The 22,592-nt window shown below is 37.9% G+C and overlaps 1 protein-coding gene across 4 annotated transcripts in view; it reads left to right on the top strand.

Annotated features, from left to right (window-relative positions):
• RYR2 (ryanodine receptor 2) overlaps positions 1 to 22,592 on the top strand; it is a 793,619-nt gene that overhangs the window by 288,201 nt on the left and 482,826 nt on the right. For all 4 annotated transcript variants that reach the window (XM_030936088.1, XM_030936090.1, XM_030936089.1 and 1 more), the window contains exon 3: positions 8,826 to 8,930. In XM_030936088.1, coding sequence (XP_030791948.1) covers positions 8,826 to 8,930 — 105 coding nt within the window. The remainder of the gene's footprint in view (positions 1 to 8,825; positions 8,931 to 22,592) is intronic.

Consider the following 22,592-nt stretch of genomic DNA (forward strand, 5'->3'; position numbering starts at 1 on the left):
TTTTTATCGTGAATGAAAAGATAGAAACCAGTCTGCCTGAAATGAGTTTGAATTAGCAATGTTGAGAGGCAGGAGCCTACATCACATGAACCATTAGGTTGCATATATGACTTTCAAGATACTTAGACATAGTGTCTTGAGGCTCCAATCATAGCAGTAGAAGTCTCTTTTCTGCTTTGTCTTTGAGTGTTTTGCTTGCAAAGTTCCATGTAATTGTATGCTCATCAACAATGGCTCCCTCTCAAGATACCTGTAAACTGATTTGACCTGAGCCAACATTAGAAGTAGAGAGGTATCTTTGTTCCCATTGGTTTCAAAGAACATCTTTATTTCTGCCTTCATTTCGTTATGTACCCAGTAGTTGTTCAGGAGCAGGTTATTCAGTTTCCATGTGGTTGAGCGGTTTTGATTGAGTTTCTTAGTCCTGAGTTCTAGTTTGATTGCACTGTGGTCTGAGAGACAGTTTGTTATAATTTCTGTTCTTGTACATTTGCTGAGGAGTGCTTTACTTCCAATTATGTGGTCAATTTTGGAATAAGTGTGATGTGGTGCTGAGAAGAATGTATGTTCTGTTGATTTGGGGTGGAGAGTTCTATAGATGTCTATTAAATCTGCTTGCTGCAGAGATGAGTTCAATTCCTGGATATCCTTGTTAACTTTCTGTCTCGTTGATCTGTCTAATGTTGACAGTGGGGTGTTGAAGTCTCCCATTATTATTGTATGGGAGTCTAAGTCTCTTTGTAAGTCTCTAAGGACTTGCTTTATGAATCTGGGTGCTCCTGTATTGGGTGCATTATATATTTAGGATAGTTAGCTCTTCCTGTTGAATTGATCCCTTTACCATTATGTAATGTCCTTCTTTGTCTCTTTTGATCTTTGATGGTTTAAAGTCTGTTTTATCAGAGACTAGGATTGCAGCCCCTGCTATTTTTTGTTCGCACATATACACCATGGAATACTATGCAGCCATAAAAAAGGATGACTTTGTGTCCTTTGTAGGGACATGGATGCAGCTGGAAACCATCATTCTCAGCAAACTATCGCAAGAACAGAAAACCAAACACCGCATGTTCTCACTCATAGGTGGGAATTGAACAATGAGATCACTTGGACTCAGGAAGGGAACATCACACACCGGGGCCTATCATGGGGAGGGAGGAAGGGGGAGGGATTGCATTGGGAGTTGTACCTGATGTAAATGACGAGTTGATGGGTGCCGACGAGTTGATGGGTGCAGCACACCAACATGGCACAAGTATACATATGTAATAAACCTGCACGTTATGCACATGTACCCTAGAACTTAAAGTATAATAATAATAAAAATAAAAAAATAAAGAAGTAGAGAGGTATTATGGCTTGGTTCATCAAATGAGTGTACCTTCTAGTTTTGCACTGACCCATCTGAGTCATTTGAATTTTAAAATAATTGTAAAAATCAGATGAATTGGCCTATCTACTTAATAGTAAAGGATGTTGTATTATGAAAGATGCATGTCAAGGAGCAAAATGAGCACTGAGCAAACCATATGGGATGCCACCAATTCACTAGGGATTTTCATAATTAACTGCTAAGTTGGCACAGCTGTGGCTCTTTGTAGCCGCAATGTACTGCTAATTACCACTCATTTAAACCTGCTATTTTATCCTCTCCCACCTGGACCTTTCTGTTGTCAAGAATTCCAAGGGAATGACTTGAGTGTTTCTGAAGAGTCAAAGGATTTAAGACTGGGGGAAACCCAGAGACATTAGCTTCATTTGTTAGGATCGCATTCAGCCTTGTCTTTCAGAAAGCTGACCTGAAAGAATGAGTTGACACAGGAAAAATCTTTCCTTCTCGGAGGCAATAATGTTAACCTCTGGTGCAAAGTGGGATGAAGGGAAAAAGAACATGACAAGAAAAACTACCCAGAATTATGAACAGCCCAAAGTGTAAAGCTCTGGAAATAATATTTCCAAACTGGGAATATGGTGTAATGTTATGATTGGGGTTTTGAAGCAATGTCAAGAGGAAAAAGTGAACTAAGATATTTTTTGGATCTTGCCTGGTACTTCCTTTCTGCAGTATTTCCTACAAGTCAATGGGATACAACACCATGGTTTTTTTTCCCCCCCGCTGGAGAATATATAAACATTTTAAAGGATATTATTCCCCATCTGCTACGTAACATTTTGTCTGGTTCATGTCTCTAGTTGGTAAATTAAAACAACCACCACCACTTTATCTTTTGGAGGAGATAGAGTTTGATATCTCCATCATTTGGGGAGAAGTCGACCCTCAACAGTTACAGTGCCTTCCTGAAGGCCACGCAGCAGATGGGCGCCTAAGCAAAAACAAACCTGCCTCAACTTTAGACCATCTGCTCTGTTTTAAAGTGGACTGTTTTCACATCTCTTGGTGGAAGAACAGCTTTTCTCTTAATTTATATCTCTCTGATTCTGAGCTCTCAATCTGATTTAGGGTTTTCTTAATTTAGGCAGATAAAATTATAACTTATTGGCATTGTCCATGTTATCATGCATTGATTTTCTTCTTTCTTTGATCTCTTTGAAGTAGAATGAGTATTTTTCCACTTCATAGGTAGGGAAGCTCAGCCTGACTCCCCTGAGGTATCTTGGCTAGTTACCCATCAGATCTGAATTCCACGTTCCTGGTGCAGGGATTTACCCTTTTCTGTGCTGTCAAACTGTCAACATTTACTACATCATTAATTTGCAAGATACATTTTGAGATACCAGTGTCATGCCAAAGGTCACTTGGAGCCCAATTGAAAGGCAGTGTGAAAAGCGTAATTAACTTGTTTGCTTTTGTGCTAGAAACCTAGGGTTAACAAAACAGCCAAACCAAAAGCAGATTTGTCATTAGGACTCTAATGGCCTATATCCCTATAGTGTATGTGCATGCGTTTAATTTTCCAGAAATAGATGAAATCATAATTTGAGGTTAGTTCATCAAACATCATTTTCTTTGTGTAAGTCATTGTATTAGGGCTGCAAGTGGTGGTGGTCATGAGGTGGAGTGGGATCCAAGCTGAATAACAGTGTTGCATGGCAGAACACGTGGATTAATCTTCAACAGGAATATGGTGTATCTAGATTCTGTAGCAGTCATGCTGATGAAGTAGATACGTCTTTACTGGCAGACAGTGATCTCCAGGATATATCAGTAAATTTAAAAATGGTAATTTATATAGAGTGAACCCATTAATGGAAAAAGCTAATCTATATATTTCTATATGCTATGGATGCTTCTACTGCTATGAATACATTGCATATGTATACATGTAAATGCATAGAAAAAGGACTGGAAATAGGCCGTGCACGGTGGCTCATGCCTGTCATCCCAGCACTTTCGGAGGCCGAGGCAGGTGGATCACGAGGTCAGGAGAGCGAGACCATCCTGGCTAATACAATGAAACCCCGTTTCTACTAAAAATACAGCCAGGTGTGGTGGCGGCACCTGCAGTTCCAGCTACTCGGGAGGCTGAGGCAGGAGAATGGCGGGAACCCGGGAGGTGGAGCTTCAGTGAGCCGAGATCCGGCCACTACACCCCAGCCTGGGCAACAGAGCATGACTCTGTTTCAAAACAAAAACAAAACAAAAAATAAATAAATAAATAAAAAGAAAAAGGACTGGAAGTATGCACACTATAAAGCTAAAGGAAGGGAAAGTGAGTATCATCAAATTTGGAAAGACAGTTTTCAGTTTTTCAGTGTTGTTTGACTTCCCTACAAGGAAATATTTTTGTGTGTGATTTTATGTGTGATTTAAAAATATGAAATAGTGTGCATAGGTGGAGACCTTCATGCTGAGGGAGAAAAAAATATAAGCAAAGGCATCAGGATGTGAAATGGAATAGTTTATTAGTATGGAGTTTTTACACAGTAATCATAAGAAGGATGGTGGCTTAATGTGGCTTATATAGTCCTAAATTATTGGTTGTTATTCAGTTAAGGTAATGACATGTTTCAATAGGTTTTTAAGTGAGTTAGGCAGATACATCTCTGGAAGCCAAATAGTTGATGGATACTTCGGTTGGAAACCTAATTGATGTTTACATAGCTTCTCCAGAGCCAGCAAAGCCAGATACTGCTTTGTGGTTATTCTTGAGATTGTTTTCCTCCCTCTAAGACTATACAGTGTTTGCCAGGCAGGGGAGGATGGTGACCAGTTTGTATTAAAAAGAGAAAAGAAAAGAAAAGAAAGGCACACAGCCCTGCTGCTGTTACCTTTCCCAAAGTATACATATTCTGATAAAATTGGTGGTGTCTCCATATAAAAAGTATTACGAACCTCCTGCCAGCTTGCTTTGGGCACTGTTCTGAGTAGAACAGACAGACACAGATGTTTAGACAGACTGAATCTCTTTCTCTGATTTAATTTTGCATTACAGGTAGACGTCATATGTAATGTGTAAGAGCCATGCTCAACTGCAGTTTTTGATTTTGTGTTCTGATGTGATCTGGCTATTTCGAAGCACGTACAATGCAGAACATACTGTATGAAAGTTCTCATGATTTGGGAGCACACTCATAGTAAGGGCAAGGAAATTTCTTTCACGTTGAAGTTCTAAAAATTAACTTTCTCAGTAATAAGACTTGAGCAAAAACAAATTAAGACTAAGGAAAAGATGATAATTTGCCAATGCTTGCAAATGGGAGCCACTACTCCACATGTTTGTAAAATGTTTTTTACCTTATCTTGTATTCCTGGCCTTAGGAGTCATTTTGGTTTGGGGCCATTTTTTAAAGCTGATCTTTGATGAATGTATGAAACTATTTTCCAGTGATTCTGCTTTATTTTTGGGAAGTGAGAACAAAGACCCAGCATGCTACCATGGGTATAACTGAACAAATTTCAATGCTATTTGAAGAAATAGACATATAAATGAAGAAATACTTTTAATTGTTGACTTTAAAAGGTACCAAATTATGCTGATGATTCTGTTACCTAAAATAACTAGACTATTTTTCTTTAGAGCAAAACAGACAACACTATAAATCTCTGATGAGTATTGTTTTAAGTTTTCCTGAAAGGTAAAACTTATTTTTTTATTTTTATTTTTTACTGTCTCAGCTTTTCTATTACATTTGTGTGTGTAGGGGGAGCTGGGTACAAAGAGAAAAAGCATGGTGAAGATGACTCAGAACAAAATGGGTGGCGTTTGTAAGAGACAGAGAATTGCCTTTGAAGATTGTTGGCGTGTTTATTTATGCTAACTCCCACTATCTGAAAAAATAGCTGTAGCAGGCTCATCTGTGGAAAAATAAAATTCATTTGACAGAATTAATTCATTTGAAACCCATGTGGTTTTCAAGATTCTTTAAAATAACGTGCGATATTACAGCAATCCTTACTTTAACATTTTGATCTAAGTGAGGCATGAAACAATTTAAATGCACCCAGAATATAAACTTTTAAGTGTTACCAGAAAGTGTCTTTTCTTGACAATACTGGAACATTTTGGATGTTATGAACAGGTGCATAATTATAGATTTGTGTTTTCAAACACTATTTGTACAAAGTAGAATCCATGCGAGAACTGATTTTAAGAAATGAGTGGTGCTTTGTAATTTCCAGAAATGGAGAGGAATTACAGTATGCAAAACTAATGATGATAGCTCACTTTACTTTTTTTATGTTCTTGACACTGTGATAAGCTCTCTACATACATTATTTCATTTGTTCGTAACAACCCTATGAGAAGGGTATAATTATTATCCAGTATTTTTGGGGGAAGGAAACCGAAGATTATAAAAGTTAACAGGTAATAGGTAATGAAGCCAGTATTTTTGCTTAGGTGGTCTGTGTATAGAATCCATGCTCTTAACTATTAGGATAAGCTGATTCTAAAGCAATTAATGAATATTGGTCTGAAATCAGTCTAATGGCATGCTGGAAACAGCTCTTACACACTGCCAAGAGTTGATTGTTAGATATTTCGGATTTTTGTAAGCCAATTTGTAGACTTTGATACTTTGAAATCAGCAATGATTGGAGTATTTACACCACAGAAATGGTCAAATGCGACAACTCAAGGCACTTTTTTTCAAGTCAGTTCACCAGCACACCATTTAATAACATAGTGCCCTTTCAGTAGTGCCAGAGTATAAACCCTCATATTTTAAATGGATATAAATGAAATAAATGCTTACATTAACAGTTTTGTTTTACATTAGCATTTGTCTTGATCTCAACAGGAGAGACTATAATTAATATGGTTAGAACTTTAAAAATTAAATTTAAGAGCATGTATTCCTAAATTCCATAGTAGAAGAGAGTCCTTTTCCTAGCCTTTGAACTTTTATATGTGGATTTTAGAAAGAAAGCCCTTGTCTGACCAACTGCAGAGTGTAAAAGCAGTTAGCTGTGCCAGATTTGAGAGGACTCTTTGCTGGCTGAGATTGTCTGAGCAGGAACGGAAAGTGATTGGGTTGGGTAAACAGGAGCCCATGATAGGAGGATGGCAGAAGCCAGAAAAGGAAATTTTATTAAAAAAAAAAAAAAAAAAAAAAAAAAAAAAAAAAAACAGAAGAAAGCATGGGAACCAGTGGGGTTTGTGGGGTCTGAGTAGGCTTTGTGGCCTTATTGTGGGCATCATTTATCTATAAAATAATTTTAACTTTAATTTTAGAACTCTAGTACTTAATTTTTCCTTGGAACCATAAAGCAGCATTTTATGCTGTGATGAAAAATCATTCCAATGGTAGTGGTTCAATTTAATAAAAATTTCAAACAGCGTCAATTGTAATTTTGATGCATTGCATCAGCTTGTCAAATTGATCCTCCCAACGTTCTTTTTATGAAGAAGGCATAACTTGCTTACACGTTATGTTGAATGTATTTGTAATGTTCTTCTGATATAAAGATCCTCCATTGAACATTTGCTTGTACCTGGTTGGACTGCATACTGGATCCTGCTTATCTAAGCAAAAGCATACATGCTTAGTAACTTAAATGGTTCTCTCTAACCCACCAATCAGTTCTTTTTCATTATTTATTATTATTTATTGGAAAACATTTCCATAAATTGAACCAAAAGAAAGAAATGCACTCACAATTTAAACACCCCATCTGAATTTTCTTCCCTTTTTTTATTTAATTTTTATTTTTTGAGAACAGGGTCTTGCTCTGTCACTCAAGTTTGCGTACAGTGGTGTGACCATGGCTTACGGCAGCCTCAAACTCCTGGGCCCAAGCATTCCTCTTGCCTCAGCCGTCTGAATAGTTGGGACTACAGCCATGTGCCTTTTTTTTTTTTTTTCTATTTAAAAAAAATTAAGTCCTGGCACGGTGGCTCATGCCTGTAATCCCAGCACCTTGGGAGGCCGAGGCGGGTGGATCACGAGGTCAAGAGATGGGGATCATCCTGGCTAACATGGTGAAACCCCATCTCTACTAAAAATACAAAAATTAGCTGGGCACGGTGGTGGGTGCCTGTAGTCCCAGCTACTTGGGAGACTGAGGCAGAAGAATTGCTTGACTCCAGGAGGTGGAGGTTGCAGTGAGCTGAGATCGTGCTATTGCACTCCAGCCTGGGCAATAGAGTGAGACTCTGTCTCAAAAAAAAAAAAAAAAAAAATTTAAATTTATATAGATTAATATATGGGAAATACAAGTATAGCTCTCCTACATGCATATATTGTGTAGTGGTAAGTCTGGGCTTTTAGTGCACCCATCACCTGAATTGTGAACAGCCAGTCAATTCTTATCCTCGTTCCTTCACCTCCTGAGTTGAGATTTTGAGAATTTGTGCTGTATTGATTGAGATAGAAGTTTAAGAGAAAGAGAAAAGAAAACGAATGGAGGATGAAAAAGTAAAGCAGTATACATACACACAGAACAGGACCAAGTTAGAGGCAAAATATAGCATCCAAGTTGAATAAAACAAAGTAATCACTGTGGATATCCACAAAGTCTTTGTGGATAAGGAGAAACCTGTGTCTGTGAATATTTTATACTAATTCAGTTTTGTATTTGCTTATCTTTAATATTAATTTGAGAAAAGTGTTATTTTTCTGTTCTTTAATTTTTTTTTTATCAGCAGACTGAATGGTAAGTTAGAAATGAATGCATAAGAATCAGAGAAATCTGGATTTTAATCCTTAGTGTGAAAATTTTATAACTCTGTGACTTTGGAAAAGGAACCTAACTTCTCTGTTTATCCTGTTCACACAAGACGTAGTAATAATCCTTACTATAGACCACCACAGGAGTTATAGATAAAGCTCCCGGGGCAATGCATATCAGAGTAAGCTGTGTCTCCTTACATTTTCAGAGCTGTTATTGTTACTCAGCAAATGGCAGCTGTTGCTATCTGTGGTTTTTTTTTGTCAGTTGTTGTTGTTGTTTTTTGAGAGAGTCTCACTCCGTCGCCAGGTCTGGAGGGCAGTGGTGTGATCTCGGCTCACTGCAACCTCTGCCTCCTGGGTTCAAACTGTTCTCCAGCCTCAGCCTCCTGAGTAGCTGGGATTACAGGCTTGTGCCACTGTGTCCAGCTAATTTTTGTATTTTTAGTAGACATGGGGTTTCACCATGTTGGTCAGGCTGGTCTCGAACTCCTGACCTCAGGGGATCCACGCACCTCGGCCTCCCAGAGTGCTGGGATTACAGGCGTGAGCCACCGCGCCTGGCCGCTATCTGTGGTTTTTAAAATGTATTAAACGTGAGGAGTAATGACAGTGTTTCTTGATGAATGGGGAACTTGCAGTGGAAAGTTGACAAATACTCTTTCTATGAAGGAAACTGGAGTCTCCTAAGGTAAGCTGGGTCTGGATGCTTGATGAAGATGACACTGCTGACGGCTCTTCCTCTTTCTGTGCAGAATGTACCCCCAGACCTCTCCATCTGCACCTTTGTGCTGGAGCAGTCTCTCTCTGTCCGGGCCCTGCAGGAGATGCTGGCTAACACCGTGGAGAAATCAGAAGGGGCAAGTACCCAATTTATGTAGACTTGTAGTATTTTAATCAGCTCAGCTACTATATGAACAATTTCTTTCACAGGTGTCAGAGATTTTCTTTTTGCTGAAATAAGTCGATGCCTTTCAGTTGGAATTTCCTTAGGACTGACTTTCTGCTTTATCCAGCATATTTGTGGTGTCTTGAAAACTAAAAAAAAAAAAAATTCCAAGCTTGATGTGATCTATGTCACTAGGCCTCGTGCTTATGTCTGTGGTTTAAAACCAACCTTTCTTTGAGCATTTCTATGTTTTCTTGCATTTTCAGAGCTGTTATTGTTATTATTTTAACTCATCGCTTTATGCATGGCTATTTGTCATTAACCTTTATTTCATTTTCAAATGTCTCTCACTATGTGACTATGTTCTGAGCTTTTTCACAGAAAGTAAAATTTCATGGCACTGTTATATATTTTAAGTAATCAAATTTTGGTGATGTGGCTTTAGTCTATTGTAATTTTAAAAACAGCTAATCCTTTTCCTCCGAAAATTGATTTTTTTTTTCTTTTTTGAGATGGAGTCTTGCTCTGTCGCCCAGGCTGGAGTGCAGTGGTGCAATCTCGACTCACTGCAAGCTCTGCCTCCCGGGTTCATGCCGTTCTCCTGCCTCAGCCTCCCGAGTAACTGGGACTACAGGCGTCCGCCACCACGCTTGGCTAATTTTTTGTATTTTTAGTAGAGACAGGGTTTCACCATGTTAGCCGGGATGGTCTTGATCTCCTGACCTCGTGATCCACCTACCTCGGCCTCCCAAAGTGCTGGGATTACAGGTGTGAGCCACCGTGCCTGGCCCTGAAATTGTTATGTGGTTTCCTAATGCAAGTATTTTTCTTTCAAAGCCTATTTGATTATTTTATTTTCAGTGAGACTTGCTGTGATGGATATCTGGGCTGTTACCCAGTCTTGACCAATTTATTAAAGTTTAGAATTAAGCAAGAGGATTAATGGTCAAATTTTTGTTTCCAGGTTTTTTTAATTTTTATTTTTTGGTATTGTAATTACTGCAGTGCATGGTTTAATAAAGTATAGTATTTCCAGAGATAAAACTGAAAATTTTATTTTGCCATTATTGATCTATATGTTGCTGTTGTTAATCATTACTCTGGTCTGGATGAGTAAAAAGATTAAAAAATGGTAATGCATAAATGATTATCCATAGAAATGAGTCATCAGTTATAACATTATTTGCATCAGCCTTGTAGTTTTAAAAATTTTAGTGTCATGCAGCTTAGGACTTTACTTGATTTGTGCATTAGTTCTAAATTAAATTTTAGCAGTATACTATTATGTAGGGAAGAGAAACTTTAGTGATTTTTATTTGGTATTAGACTAAAAGCTTATTTTACAAAAGCTTGGTATTTTAGTTTTTCAGGTTCGTTTTTTGCTTATAGCAAAGTCTGAAATTATTAAAAAATATAAAGTTTCTTTAAAAAATTTTTATTCTTTCATGCAAACCTTTTCAGGTACACTTAAATTATGAAAGAAAACAATTCTCCATTTAGTTTCATTTCTACCTGAAATAACCCCTCCTGATTTTTAAACATCCCTGAGTCAGATCAACTTTGATATGCAAATCAGCCTTTATAAAGAAAGATCGCTTTTATTTGGCATTAGCATTTAGAAAAATGCATCTTGCCATTTCATCTGTCTTTATAGATAACAACTTAGAACTAACTTGCCATAAATTTAAATTTTATATTGCTAAGTTGTGTGTTTCAAATTTAACAACTTTTTTTTTTTTTTTTTTTTTTTTTTGAGACGGAGTCTTGCTCTGTCGCCCAGGTTGGAGTGCAGTGGCGGGATCTCAGCTCACTGCAAGCTCCGCCTCCCGGGTTCACGCTATTCTCCTGCCTCAGCCTCCGGAGTAGCTGGGACTACAGGCGCCCGCCACCTCGCCCGGCTAGTTTTTTTGTATTTTTTAGTAGAGACGGGGTTTCACCGTGTTAGCCAGGATGGTCTCAATCTCCTGAACTCGTGATCCGCCCGTCTCGGCCTCCCAAAGTGCTGGGATTACAGGCTTGAGCCACCGCGCCCGGCCCAAATTTAACAACTTTGAGAAGATCTTTTGTCTTCTTCAAATCATGAGGTTGGGCTAGGCAAACTCTAAAGTTTCTTGGAATAGAGGAAGTAATTTGAAATACTGTTTTAGGATTTGTGGGTTTTTTTGAGATGGGGTCTTGCTGTATTGCCCAGGTTGGTCTTGAGCTCCTGAGCTCAAGCAATCCTCCTGCCTCAGTCTCTGGAATATCTAGGATTACAGGTGTATCCCACTGTACGCAGCTTCTAGGATTTATGTTTTCAAGACATTTATTAGTTAGAATTTTTGGAGCTCTTCAAATATTTTTATTTAGCTGAATTTAGTTTTGAATTGTTCACTCTCTAGAATGTCTCTATCATAGATAAAGTAGTAATTTGTGTGATGTGTTGAACACTATTTTATAAAGCGCAGTATAGTTACCATAAGACATGAATTAGGGGTCAGGCGCCGTGGCTCACGCCTGTAATCCCAGCACTTTGGGAGGTGGAGGCGGGCGGATCACGGGGTCAGGAGATCGAGACCCTCCTGGCTAACATGGTGAAACCCAGTCTCTACTAAAAATACAAAAAATTAGCCAGGAGCGGTGGCAGGCGCCTGTAGTCCCAGGTACTCGGGAAGCTGAGGCAGGAGAATCACTTGAACCGGGAGGCGGAGCTTGCAGTGAGCCGAGATAGCGCCACTGCACTCCAGCCTGGGCGACAGAGTGAGTGAGACTCCATCTCATTAAAACAAACAAACAAACAAACAAAAAAAAGACATGAATTGGGAAATATAATTTGAGAGAAAACTGCTACAAGGAAAAAACACTTTGCATGAAGCTGAAACCTATTTCTGATTACTAGTAACTTTTAGAAGGAAATCAGTGTCAAATAGCTCCACAGGTTACTGTATATTAGGGAAAGATGAAAGTTTCTGTCATACTGCTGAGTGTTTTTGATTATACCCAGAAATGATATTCATTCCTAGCTTGCCACAGGTGATGCCAGTTAACTAGCACAGCCCCAGCCACAGCGTTGGAGGAAGGGTTCTGGAAGTCTCTATTGTATTTATGGATTTGGAGGTAGCCTGAGCAATGGGGGGGTATCCTGGAGGACCTCTGGGGTGGTCAGGGTTAGGGAGCACTGTGGGGACTTGGGGCAGCAACTGTTTACCAAGAAGGATAGATATTCTCCACTTAACCATTTTATTCATACGAGTGCGCACCAGCTAAATATCACGTCTGATGATATGTGACCCAGTGGATGCTGCTTGCACTTGTAGGAACCAAGTCTTCTGTACTCCAAGTATCATCTTTTCTAGTGCCTGATAATGTCTCCTTTATGCTCATTATGGAACTCTAATGGGGAATCCTGTTAGCAATCAAATTACTATCTCCAGGTTAATAAATCATATGTAGTTTGCTTAAACGAAGAGCCACTTTTTCTAGGATGAAGTGTGCCAGGAAGGTAATGCGAATTTTCATGAAATCATTTCTTTCCTTTCAGATGAACAGTGAATCAAAAAGAGCCTTGTGTTCCCTGATCCCCAGCTCTTTCAGAGTCAACTTTCTTTACAAAGCCTTATTCTTTTTTATTTAATAATTCTTTAATTTCTTATGTAATTCAGTAAATAATACTTATACTATTTCATGTCCAAAATGTTATCATATGCACATAGCAATACAAACACACTTGACGATGATAAGGAAAAATTTTCCATTTAGTACCATGGCTTTGTTTTTTGTGGTTAAGGACCATTTTGCTAGTATTCTTGGATCATGAATAAATACGTGGTTTTCATAAAATGGTTAAGGAAACTTAGCAGAAAACTCCCAATGTCATTTGTGACAAAGTAAATCATGAACATTATGATAACAGAAGAAGAGGTGTGTAAGATGAAATGGGAGAAAATATTACCTAATCTATGAAGTTTTGATTCCCTAAAAAGTTGTTTATTTTGACTATTAGTAAAATAATTCATATTTTTGTGGCACCAAAATCGTTCTGAAGGATTTCATCTAAGTGGATTTTCTTAAAATGTCTGTTTAATTAAAAAAAATACATATATATATATATTAAAACAGAGACCTAGATCCAATATCTATATAATTACATTGACTATCAGTTAGCTTTTATTCTTATTAAAATCATGTCAATGGTAAATAGGCCAAGACCTGTTTATGTCAGTAGCTGCCCACAGAACCTTTCGGATCTTGAGGATGGAGACAGTACACAGGCAATGAGAAGGAGGAGGTGTCTGTTGAGCAGCACCTCTCTTCGGCCCCGTTTTCTCTGGGCATCTGCCTATGCACATTCTTGCTTCTGCTGTTCTTTCTATTTCCCCCACTGGGTTTACTGTGGTTCTGGATAATGTCGCTTGCAAGTCTACCTCTGTATTGCTCTTCTTGCTCTCCAGATCTATTTTGCATATGGATGATATAGCATAGGGTTAAAAACGGGCTTTGTTGTCTTAGAGAACTGCTTGAGGATACCAGTTCTGCCATAGTTAGCTCTGTGGCTTTGGGAAGGATAACTTTATCATCAAGGCTTAGTAATGATTAAATGATGGTGCATGTTGTTATTGTTTTACTTATTCTTTTTTGTATACTTTTAAACTCCCTGAGTTGGACTGTTGCTAATTCCTGACTGCCTTTTCTCTGGCCTTGATGGCTTTCTTCCTTCTTTGGGACATAGTCAGTCCAGAATTCCCACTTCCTCCCCTCGACCCCAGTATCCTAACCAATTCTGGCACATGTAGTTTGCCAATTTAATGATGCCACGACGGTGTTATAATAGAGAGTTGATGATAGCATTTGCTTATTTCCATGTGTTTTGTAGTTAATAAAGTTTCATAATTTAGGTGATACTGTGCTTTTGGCTGTTCCTTTTATCTTAATTCACAAAATTATGATAGACACTTTTCTCTCATACCATTTTATTTGTAATGCCTAATTTAATTTAAGGATTTCATCTCATATGAGCACAGATACCAAGTTAGAGGTGGCATAGTAGAGTAGAAAGGGCTTTGGTTTTGGAGTCCAGGAAATTTACTGAAAATTCTTCTTCAAGTAATATTTATAATAATTACCATCTGTTGAAAAGGCATTGCTTTGGTTTAATGCCATGAGTCCAATATATGGCTTGCATATTCTGTTTAGGACAGCATATTTTAAAGTACACGTTGAGTATCCTTTCTGCCTTTCGGTTTAATTGTTTCTGGGGGAATTGTAGGACCCTGTCCTTTTCAACTCTAGCTTATGGCCACTTGACTAGGTCCCTTTATTATTAGAATATTGTAGATTGAACTAGAGAAAAAATTAAAATTAACCATTCTTTTCTCCTTACATCCTGCTCTTTGATGGAGAAATAGATTAACATTTATGATTTAAGTGATTAAGATTTGGATCATTCATTCATTTGCTATATATTCCTCATGAGCATAGGCACTGGTACTGGTAGTTTGCCACTATGTCAGTTGTGAATGATACTTTGAATATCTATAAAATTCACAATGTAATGTTATAAATATTGTGATGAGCAAATCATATTGAATTGAATATTAAATAAATCCAATTCTAATCATTTAGTGTTAACTTTTTCAACATTTATAAGATAAATTATATCTTATAAAGGCTCTGTATAGAAATTTAAGTGTGTATTTGGTCATCAATGAGTTTACAACTGCAGGGATAGAAAAACAATTATAGTATAATTTCATGTATGTTATAGAAGTGTATATAATTATCATGTTAGCATGAAGAAGGAATTGTGTATGTGGAGCTTGTTATTCTTTAAATTTTCATGGCACTTTTTAGAATCATTTCCAAAACAATTAGAAGTAATATTAAAATTATTAATAGAAAAATCATTTCAAAATTTTTTCCAAGGAACAATTTGAGCTCAGTAGGCAATTCCTTAAAATTTTAATAGAAAATAGACCAGGCACTGGTGGCTCACGCCTGTAATCCCAGCACTTTGGGAGGCCGAGGCAGGCGGATCACGAGGTCAGGAGATCGAGACCATCTTGGTTAACACGGTGAAACCCTGTCTCTACTAAAAAATACAAAAAATTAGCCGGGCATGGTGGTGGGTGCCTGTAGTCCCAACTACTCGGGAGGCTGAGGCAGGAGAATGACGTGAACCTGGGAGGCGGAGCTTGCAGTGAGCCAAGATGGTGCCACTGCACTCCAGCCTGGGTGACAGAGCAAGACTCTGTCTCAAAAAAAAAAAAAAAAAAAAAAATTTAATAGAAAATAATACTTGTCAGGAAGACAATCCAAAACATGTCCAGAGATTCTTAAAATGATTTTTATGTTTCAGTTTAGTAAAATGGCTTGTTTTATAAGAAACTGTAATGATGTTTCCTCTTTCCAAATTATGTACTGTCTTCAAAGTACAAAATATTACAATGACTTAATTATTAACAGAGGTATAGATCAGACTCAGACATGTCCAGCTTTTATGAAAAATGGAGCTGTAGAATGTGGAGTAGTAAAACACTTGTGTTGGCCAGGAGCAGTGGCTGGCACCTGTAATCCCAGCACTTTGGGAGGCCAAGGTGGATGGATCACCTGAGGTCAGGAGTTTGAGAGCAGCCTGGCCAATGTGGAGAAACCCCATCTCTATGAAAAATACAAAAATTAGCCGGGTGTGGTGGCACACACCTGTAATCCCAGCTACTCGGGAGGCTGAAGCAGGAGAATTGCTTGAACCCGGGAGATGGAGGTTGCAGAGAGCGGGTGCTCCAGCCTGGGCAACAAAGTGAGACTCCATCTCAAAATAAATAAATAAATAAATAAATAAATAAATAAATAAATAAATAAAACACAACACTTGTGTCATTCTTTTTATAAAACCCCTGTCTCTTTAAGACATGTACTCTAAGAACATTAAAAAATGCATGGGACTGGGCACGGTGGCTCACACCTGTCAGCCCAGCACTTTGGGAGGCTGAGGCATGTGGATCACTTGAGGTCAGGAGTTCAAGACCAGCCTGGCCAACATGATGAAACCCCATCTCTACTAAAACCACAAAAAATTAACCAGGCGTGGTGACATGTGCCTATAATCCCAGCTGCTTGGGAGGCTGAGGCACAAGAATTGCTTGAACATGGGAGGTGGAGTTTGCAGTGAGCCCAGATCGTGCCACTGCACTCCAGCCTGGGCAACAGAGCGAGTCTCCATCTCAAAAAAAAAAAAAAAAAAAATGCACTGGGAAGCAACTGACTAAATTTACTGCTATATAAATTAAAAAATATACATTTTTGAAACACTGAGGCCAAATTACTTTTTAAAAGTACATTTATCAAACATTGAAGCTCCAATTTCAGACAGGTAATTGCACCTAAGATCATTTTATATAAATTCAAGAGCAAAAGAGGAAGAAGATCTGTGTATTATCTCCGGTGGTTAAAGTTCATAGATTATAGTGCAAACTCCCTGAGTTCATTTCCTGGTAACATAAGTTACTTAACCTTTCTGTGCCTCAATTTTCTCATTTATAATGTGGGAAAAATACTAGCATCTCCCTTTGTTGTGAGAATTAAATAATATAAGTAAAATGTGTAGAACAATCCCAGCATGCAAGAAGCACTATGGGTATGCTGTCATCATTGTGATGGTCTCTGCATTGAGTATGCCTGAGTAAGCTCCTACCAGATCTGATCCTTCTGAAAAAAACAACTATAATCTCTGGACAAAATACAAAAACAAAACAATGAACACCCACAATAGTAAAACCTTCAATTACCTGAAGGCCCTAGCTATAGTTGCTCTATAGCTGCCGTTACAAGATACTGCCAAGTTGATGACTTAAAACAACATACATTAATTATCTTCTAGTGTTAGAGGTCACAAGTCTAAAAATCAGTCTCCATGGGCTAAAATCAGGGTGTTGGCAGCACTACATTGCTTCCAGGGACTCTAGGGAAGAATCTGTTTCCTTGCCTTTTCTAGCCTACATTCTTGCCTTTGACCCATCCTCCACTCTCAAAGCCAGCAGTGACCTACCATGTCACATCTTCACAAGTCCCAGGGATTAGGATGTGGATAGATGTGCTGAGCTTGAGTAAGATGTTATTGAAAGATCAAATGAAAGTGAGAGCAATCCAGCTGAAAAATGACTGAAAAGTATACTTTTTGATTTGACAGGAGCCTGATTTTCTTGCAAACCAGTCAATAGGAATTTCAATCTATCTTATGTACAACATGCCAATTCATAGATTCACATACATTATGCATTTAACGGGCTTCATTCTCTGAAGGTTTTCTGAGTTTTCAGTAGTTAATCATATGATTTAGAATTTAAATTTAAGTATATTTTCATATTGCATGCATAGTAGATACTAATTACTTTTAACAATAACATTAATGAAAAATAACTTAAAAAAATGAGGATATCTATAAATGCAATTTGTTGAGTTCCTGTCGTATTCCAGACAGGCATCTTCCTGAAACACGAATACAAAATAGTGAGTGTGGTATTATTTTTCTTTGTGAATAGGAGCCTGTTCAGTCTTTGGCTATAGTCTCTTCTGTGGGAGATAATAGTATTTAAAATGTGGTCACAGTTCCAACAGTAGATTTTAATATTTCTTTTATATCCTCATTCTTCTGGTCTTTTGGTATCTGCTCAGAGGCACTACATTGGAAAGCCTTCTTTGTTCAAGCTCTAGGGCAGATAGATCAAGGATCAAAATGAAAAGAGTTAATGTTGTGTCCACTCTAGTTGAGTTTTATGTTGATGATTTCTTTCTATTAAAGCACATTCGGGTAATGTGGAGGAAAAAGGAAGAGTTGATGAATTTTGTGGTTCATATGATATAAATTATGTTCTGTATATTATTAAAAGTAGATTTCTCAAATGGCTGGGCTAATGACTCACTGGAAAAAAATGAGGTTTAACACTTGACATTGTTCGTCCATTTTCAAATATGCTCTGTATAAGTCTCCAGTAAAATACAGAATTAAACTCCATTAAAATATGGAACTAGGATGTAAAACTGTGACCATACTTTAAATAGTGTAAATGTGGAGATATCTGTCACTGAAGAGACTATAGCCAAAGGCTGAACAGGCTCCTATTCACAAAGAAACGTAATACCACACTTATTATGTTTTATTTGTGTTTCAGGAAGATGCCTGCCTGGAATATGATAAGAACTCAACAAATTGCATTTATATATATCCTCAATTGTTTATTTAGTTATTTTTAATTAATGCTATTGTTAAAAGTAATTAGTGTCTACTAAGCATACAATATGCAAATATACTTAAATTTAAATTCTAAATCATTAAAATGTTTTATTTTTATAACAGTAATATATGAGTATGAAATAAAAATACCCTCTTCATAATCCTCATTCTCCCCTAAGATAACCACAGCTAAAAGATTGGTATATAGCCATATATAACGTTATGCATAAAAATATTATATAAATGGAATCATATACTGTCTTGTCATCTTTTACCATTTAATTATATATGGTTTTTTAAAAATAAGGACACAAAATGTCCAGAGGAAGAGAAGATTCAGATTTAGTTGATCCAAGCTCTGGCTCAGATTTCCGTAGTTCTCTTTGGTCTGTTCTGTGTTTGCTTGGTTCACAGACTAGCTTCCCACATGACTGCAAGATACTTTGTAGGAATTTCAGGGATGATATCCAAAGTCAACATCATCTATAGGCACAAAGACTTTCTTTATTTCTAAAAGCAAGGCACTTTCCCCAGGAACTCCCTGGCAGAATTTCCCTCATGCCCATTGTCACACACCCATAGCTAATTTATTTACTCACAAGAGAAAATGGGGCCAGCACAACTGGCTCTGACTATGGGGATGGCAATAGGGAAGGATACTTCTAAGAACTAGGTTCTTTTATTGGGAGAAGGAAAAGAATTGTATGTGAAAATGAAGGTCAGATAATTTCTAACATTGTCTGCTACATCATATAGCAGATACATAGTTAGCATCTGTATGCTTTCACTGGAAATGTTTATATTTGGGACTCCCCATGTTCTTGAGCCAAACCAGGACCAACAAGGGAAATCTTTACCTAGGAAAACAAATCCAACTGTGCTCAGGTGTCTCCATGGCCAAGAAATAGAAAGCGCATGTCCATTCTCCACCTGTCTCATTCATACGGTATTCATTCCACAGAGATTGAGTTACTTTTGTGCATTCTGGAGCTAGGGGGACAGGGATGAATAACAATGCCTCCTCGCTCTTGAGACTCTTAGCAATCTAATAATAAAGAGAGTAGATAAATAGAATGTGGTATGAACCTACTTTCATAGTAAAGAGTTCAATCAGAGAACAGAGGAGAGATCTAATTACCTACCCAACACTCTCCCGTTGTACGTCCTCATAGCTGTGAAATGCTGAATGGATTAGTGTGTGTTTATATTGTAGACAATATGATGCTACTAGCTATTTATATCTGAAACTTCCATTCTCAAATATCTAGTCTAACTTGACATTATTTTAAGGGACTGTGTTCTGTTTACTTTCCTATTCAGGAACATCTCTGGTAAAGCATAAATAATACTTCCATAATTAGATTATAATGCCAATAAATTCACAAATTTACTCATTAATGTGATATTTAGCCAGCATCTTGTCCAAAGCCTCTGTATATAAATATGTACCTACCCTTCGTCTGCAAAATTGATGCAGTGATGTAAAGGTGAATGTGATTATAATCTCCTGAAGGGCTCATAGCTAAAAATATTCACTGAGTAACAGTTATCCATCTATCACTTAGGTGAATGTGGAAACTTGTCTGTGGTTGAAAGATGCGTCTTTCAGTTTTACTGTCTTTCTGTGTCTAGAAAGACAACCTTCTACTCAGAAGCCAAGGATATTCCATATTTCTAAGTATTTGAATGACGTGGTTTCCAGACTCTGTCATCAAACTCAATAAGGAGGTCAATTTAAGCAGCATGTAATTTAATCACAGTGGCGTAGTTAGGCACTGTTTTAGATTATGAATCTTGAATGTATAGATTATTTTATTTGATTAGTCTCATTCAATTTGGACATCTTCCTCAGCTATTTGTGTGTGTTTAAAATAGAAAAAATTTTCATTTGTAAACATATGATAGCAAATAAATGACATGGTGTATTTCTGATTGAATTGTAATAAACCATTCTGCAATTTATGAGTGACTTAAAGATATGTGGAACCTATTGAGTCAGCTATTCTCAATGTTTTTTCTTTTTTTGAGATAGAGTCTCATTCTATCACCCAGGCTGGAGTGCAATGGTGCAATATCCTTCCCAAAAAACAAACACAAAAGCAAAAACAACAACTAACACTTTTTCCTGCATTTTTTTTTTTTTTTTTTTTTTTTTTTTGTGTATGTGTTTTCTTCAAAGCACTCAACACCTTCTGAAGACTATGTAATCCTGGTCTGTTTATTGCCTTCCTATCCCCATTACAGTGTAAATCTCAGGAGGGCAGGCCCCTGGGTCTGTGGTATTCACTTGCTATACAACTAACATCCAAGACAATGCATGTCATGTACTAGATATTCAGGAAATATTTGCTGACTGGAGGGTCTGTGGTATTCACTTTTATACCACTAATATCCAAGACAATGCATGTTATATACTAGATAGTCAGGAAATATTTGCTGACTAGAGGGACTATGAGATAGAGTTTACAGACCAAAAATTGAGGGGCTGAAAAGTACCAAAAATTCTGTTTCTGCTACTGTAGTTAACAGTTTTGAACATATGGTAGAGCCTTCTTGTCTGTTAAGTACAGCTGTTTTTGAATTTGCCTCTCTATGTGGGGAGAAGAGGCATATTTTTGAAAGGGAAAGTCAGAAAATAACCTTTTGGATTCGGTAATCCTCCATCCTTATTTGCCTGACACAGTCCAGGTTAATACCTGTGGTCACAGCTTAATCACTATTAGTTCCCCCTTTGGTTGTCCAGAGTGTCCCTGTCTGGTTGAGAAATTACATGGTCATCCCTAGTCATGGTGTCTTTGTGAATCAGATAAAACTTATAGAATCTATTTATAGAAGGCAATACAAATAATATGCATGCATACAAAATCTTGTATTTCGTCTCTGATTTGAAGACTTAAGAGAAGTCTTCCTTTTATTGAGTTAAATAACTTCTTTTTTTTTTTCCACTTAATTCTAGTTCTGTTACCCATGCTGGAGTGCAGTAGTATGATCATAGCTCTCTGCAGCCTCCAGTGCTGGGTCTCAAGGGATCCTCCTGCCTCCTGAGTAGCCAGGACCACAGGCACAAGCCACCATGCCTGGCTAATTAAATTTTTTTCTTTTGGTAAAGATGGGTTCTTGGTATATTGCCCAGGCTGGCCTTGAACTCCTGACCTTAAGTGATCCTCCCAGCTTAACCTCCCAAAATGTTGGGATTACAGGTGTGAGCCACCTCACCCCGCTCACACAACCTCTTTAGTGATTGATACAGTCACACATTCTGAGAAGATACACTTTTTTTTGCAAGTAATCCCAAAAGTGTGAGAGAAGGGCAAAGACCAGCAGGATCTACACAACTTGAGGATCACACAGACCAGATGGAACATTCTGATAGTGAGCATGAGGTCAGTACTGGTAGTACAACCTGATTACTTTCATGTGGCTTCTGAGATCAGGCCACATGTGACCCCTGACTTCATGGTGAAGCATTAACTCTTAAGACCACGTGGAACTGTAGAAGAGTCCTTTGCTGGCACCAGAAACCTTAGAACGGTCCTTAGACCACTGAAAAAAGTACAAAGAGCAGCGCAGGGAAGAGCACACAGAATGGGCCTCATATTGCCGCACACTGATTTCCATAGCCCTGGAAAATGTGAGCCATATGTGAGACGAGAAGAACATATTGAAAGCCTTGCAGTATCTGACAAAAGAGAAAAGTAGGCCAGGTGCTGTGGCCCACGCCTGTAATCTAAGCACTTTGGGAGTCTGAGGTGGGAGGATCACTTGAGCCCAGGAGTTTGAGACCAGCTTGGGCAACATGGTGAAACTGTCTCTACAAAAAATAAAAAAAATAATTAGCTGGACGTGGTGGCTAATAGCCATAGCCAGCATACCTATAGACCCAGCTGCTTCAGAGGCTGAGGTGGTGGGATTGCTTAAGCCTGGGAGATCAAGGCTGCAGTGAGCTGTGCTTGTGCCACCGCACTCTAACCTGGATGACGGAGCAAGATGCCGTCTCAAAAAAAACAAAAAAACAAAAAACAGAACCAAACCCAAATCTCACACAACAATGAATCAGATTGGACAGTGCAAAGATAGAGATAAATGAAAGTTAAATAACACCAGAAACCACAGAAGAAACAGCAGCTAAACCAGCAAAATTAAATACTTCGTAAGCTGGTGGTAATTGCATTTGTTCACTCTCTTGATATGTGACGAGTAACCACGTTCTAGATTCTGTGTAGAGAAAATAGTGAGAGCGAACTGAGTTACTACAGATGCCTCTTCCAGAACAGGACATACATGGAACGTGTGCCTTGTAAGTGTAAACACTCAATAAATAATTTTTTTTTTCAGATGAAGAAATAGAAACAATGTACCAAAGTCAACGATTAAAAACTGTGATTATCTTTACACAGTCATGGACTGGAAGTTTTGTTTCTAATA

This window comes from Rhinopithecus roxellana, chromosome 8, assembly GCF_007565055.1.
Source record: "Rhinopithecus roxellana isolate Shanxi Qingling chromosome 8, ASM756505v1, whole genome shotgun sequence".
NCBI lineage: Eukaryota > Metazoa > Chordata > Mammalia > Primates > Cercopithecidae > Rhinopithecus > Rhinopithecus roxellana.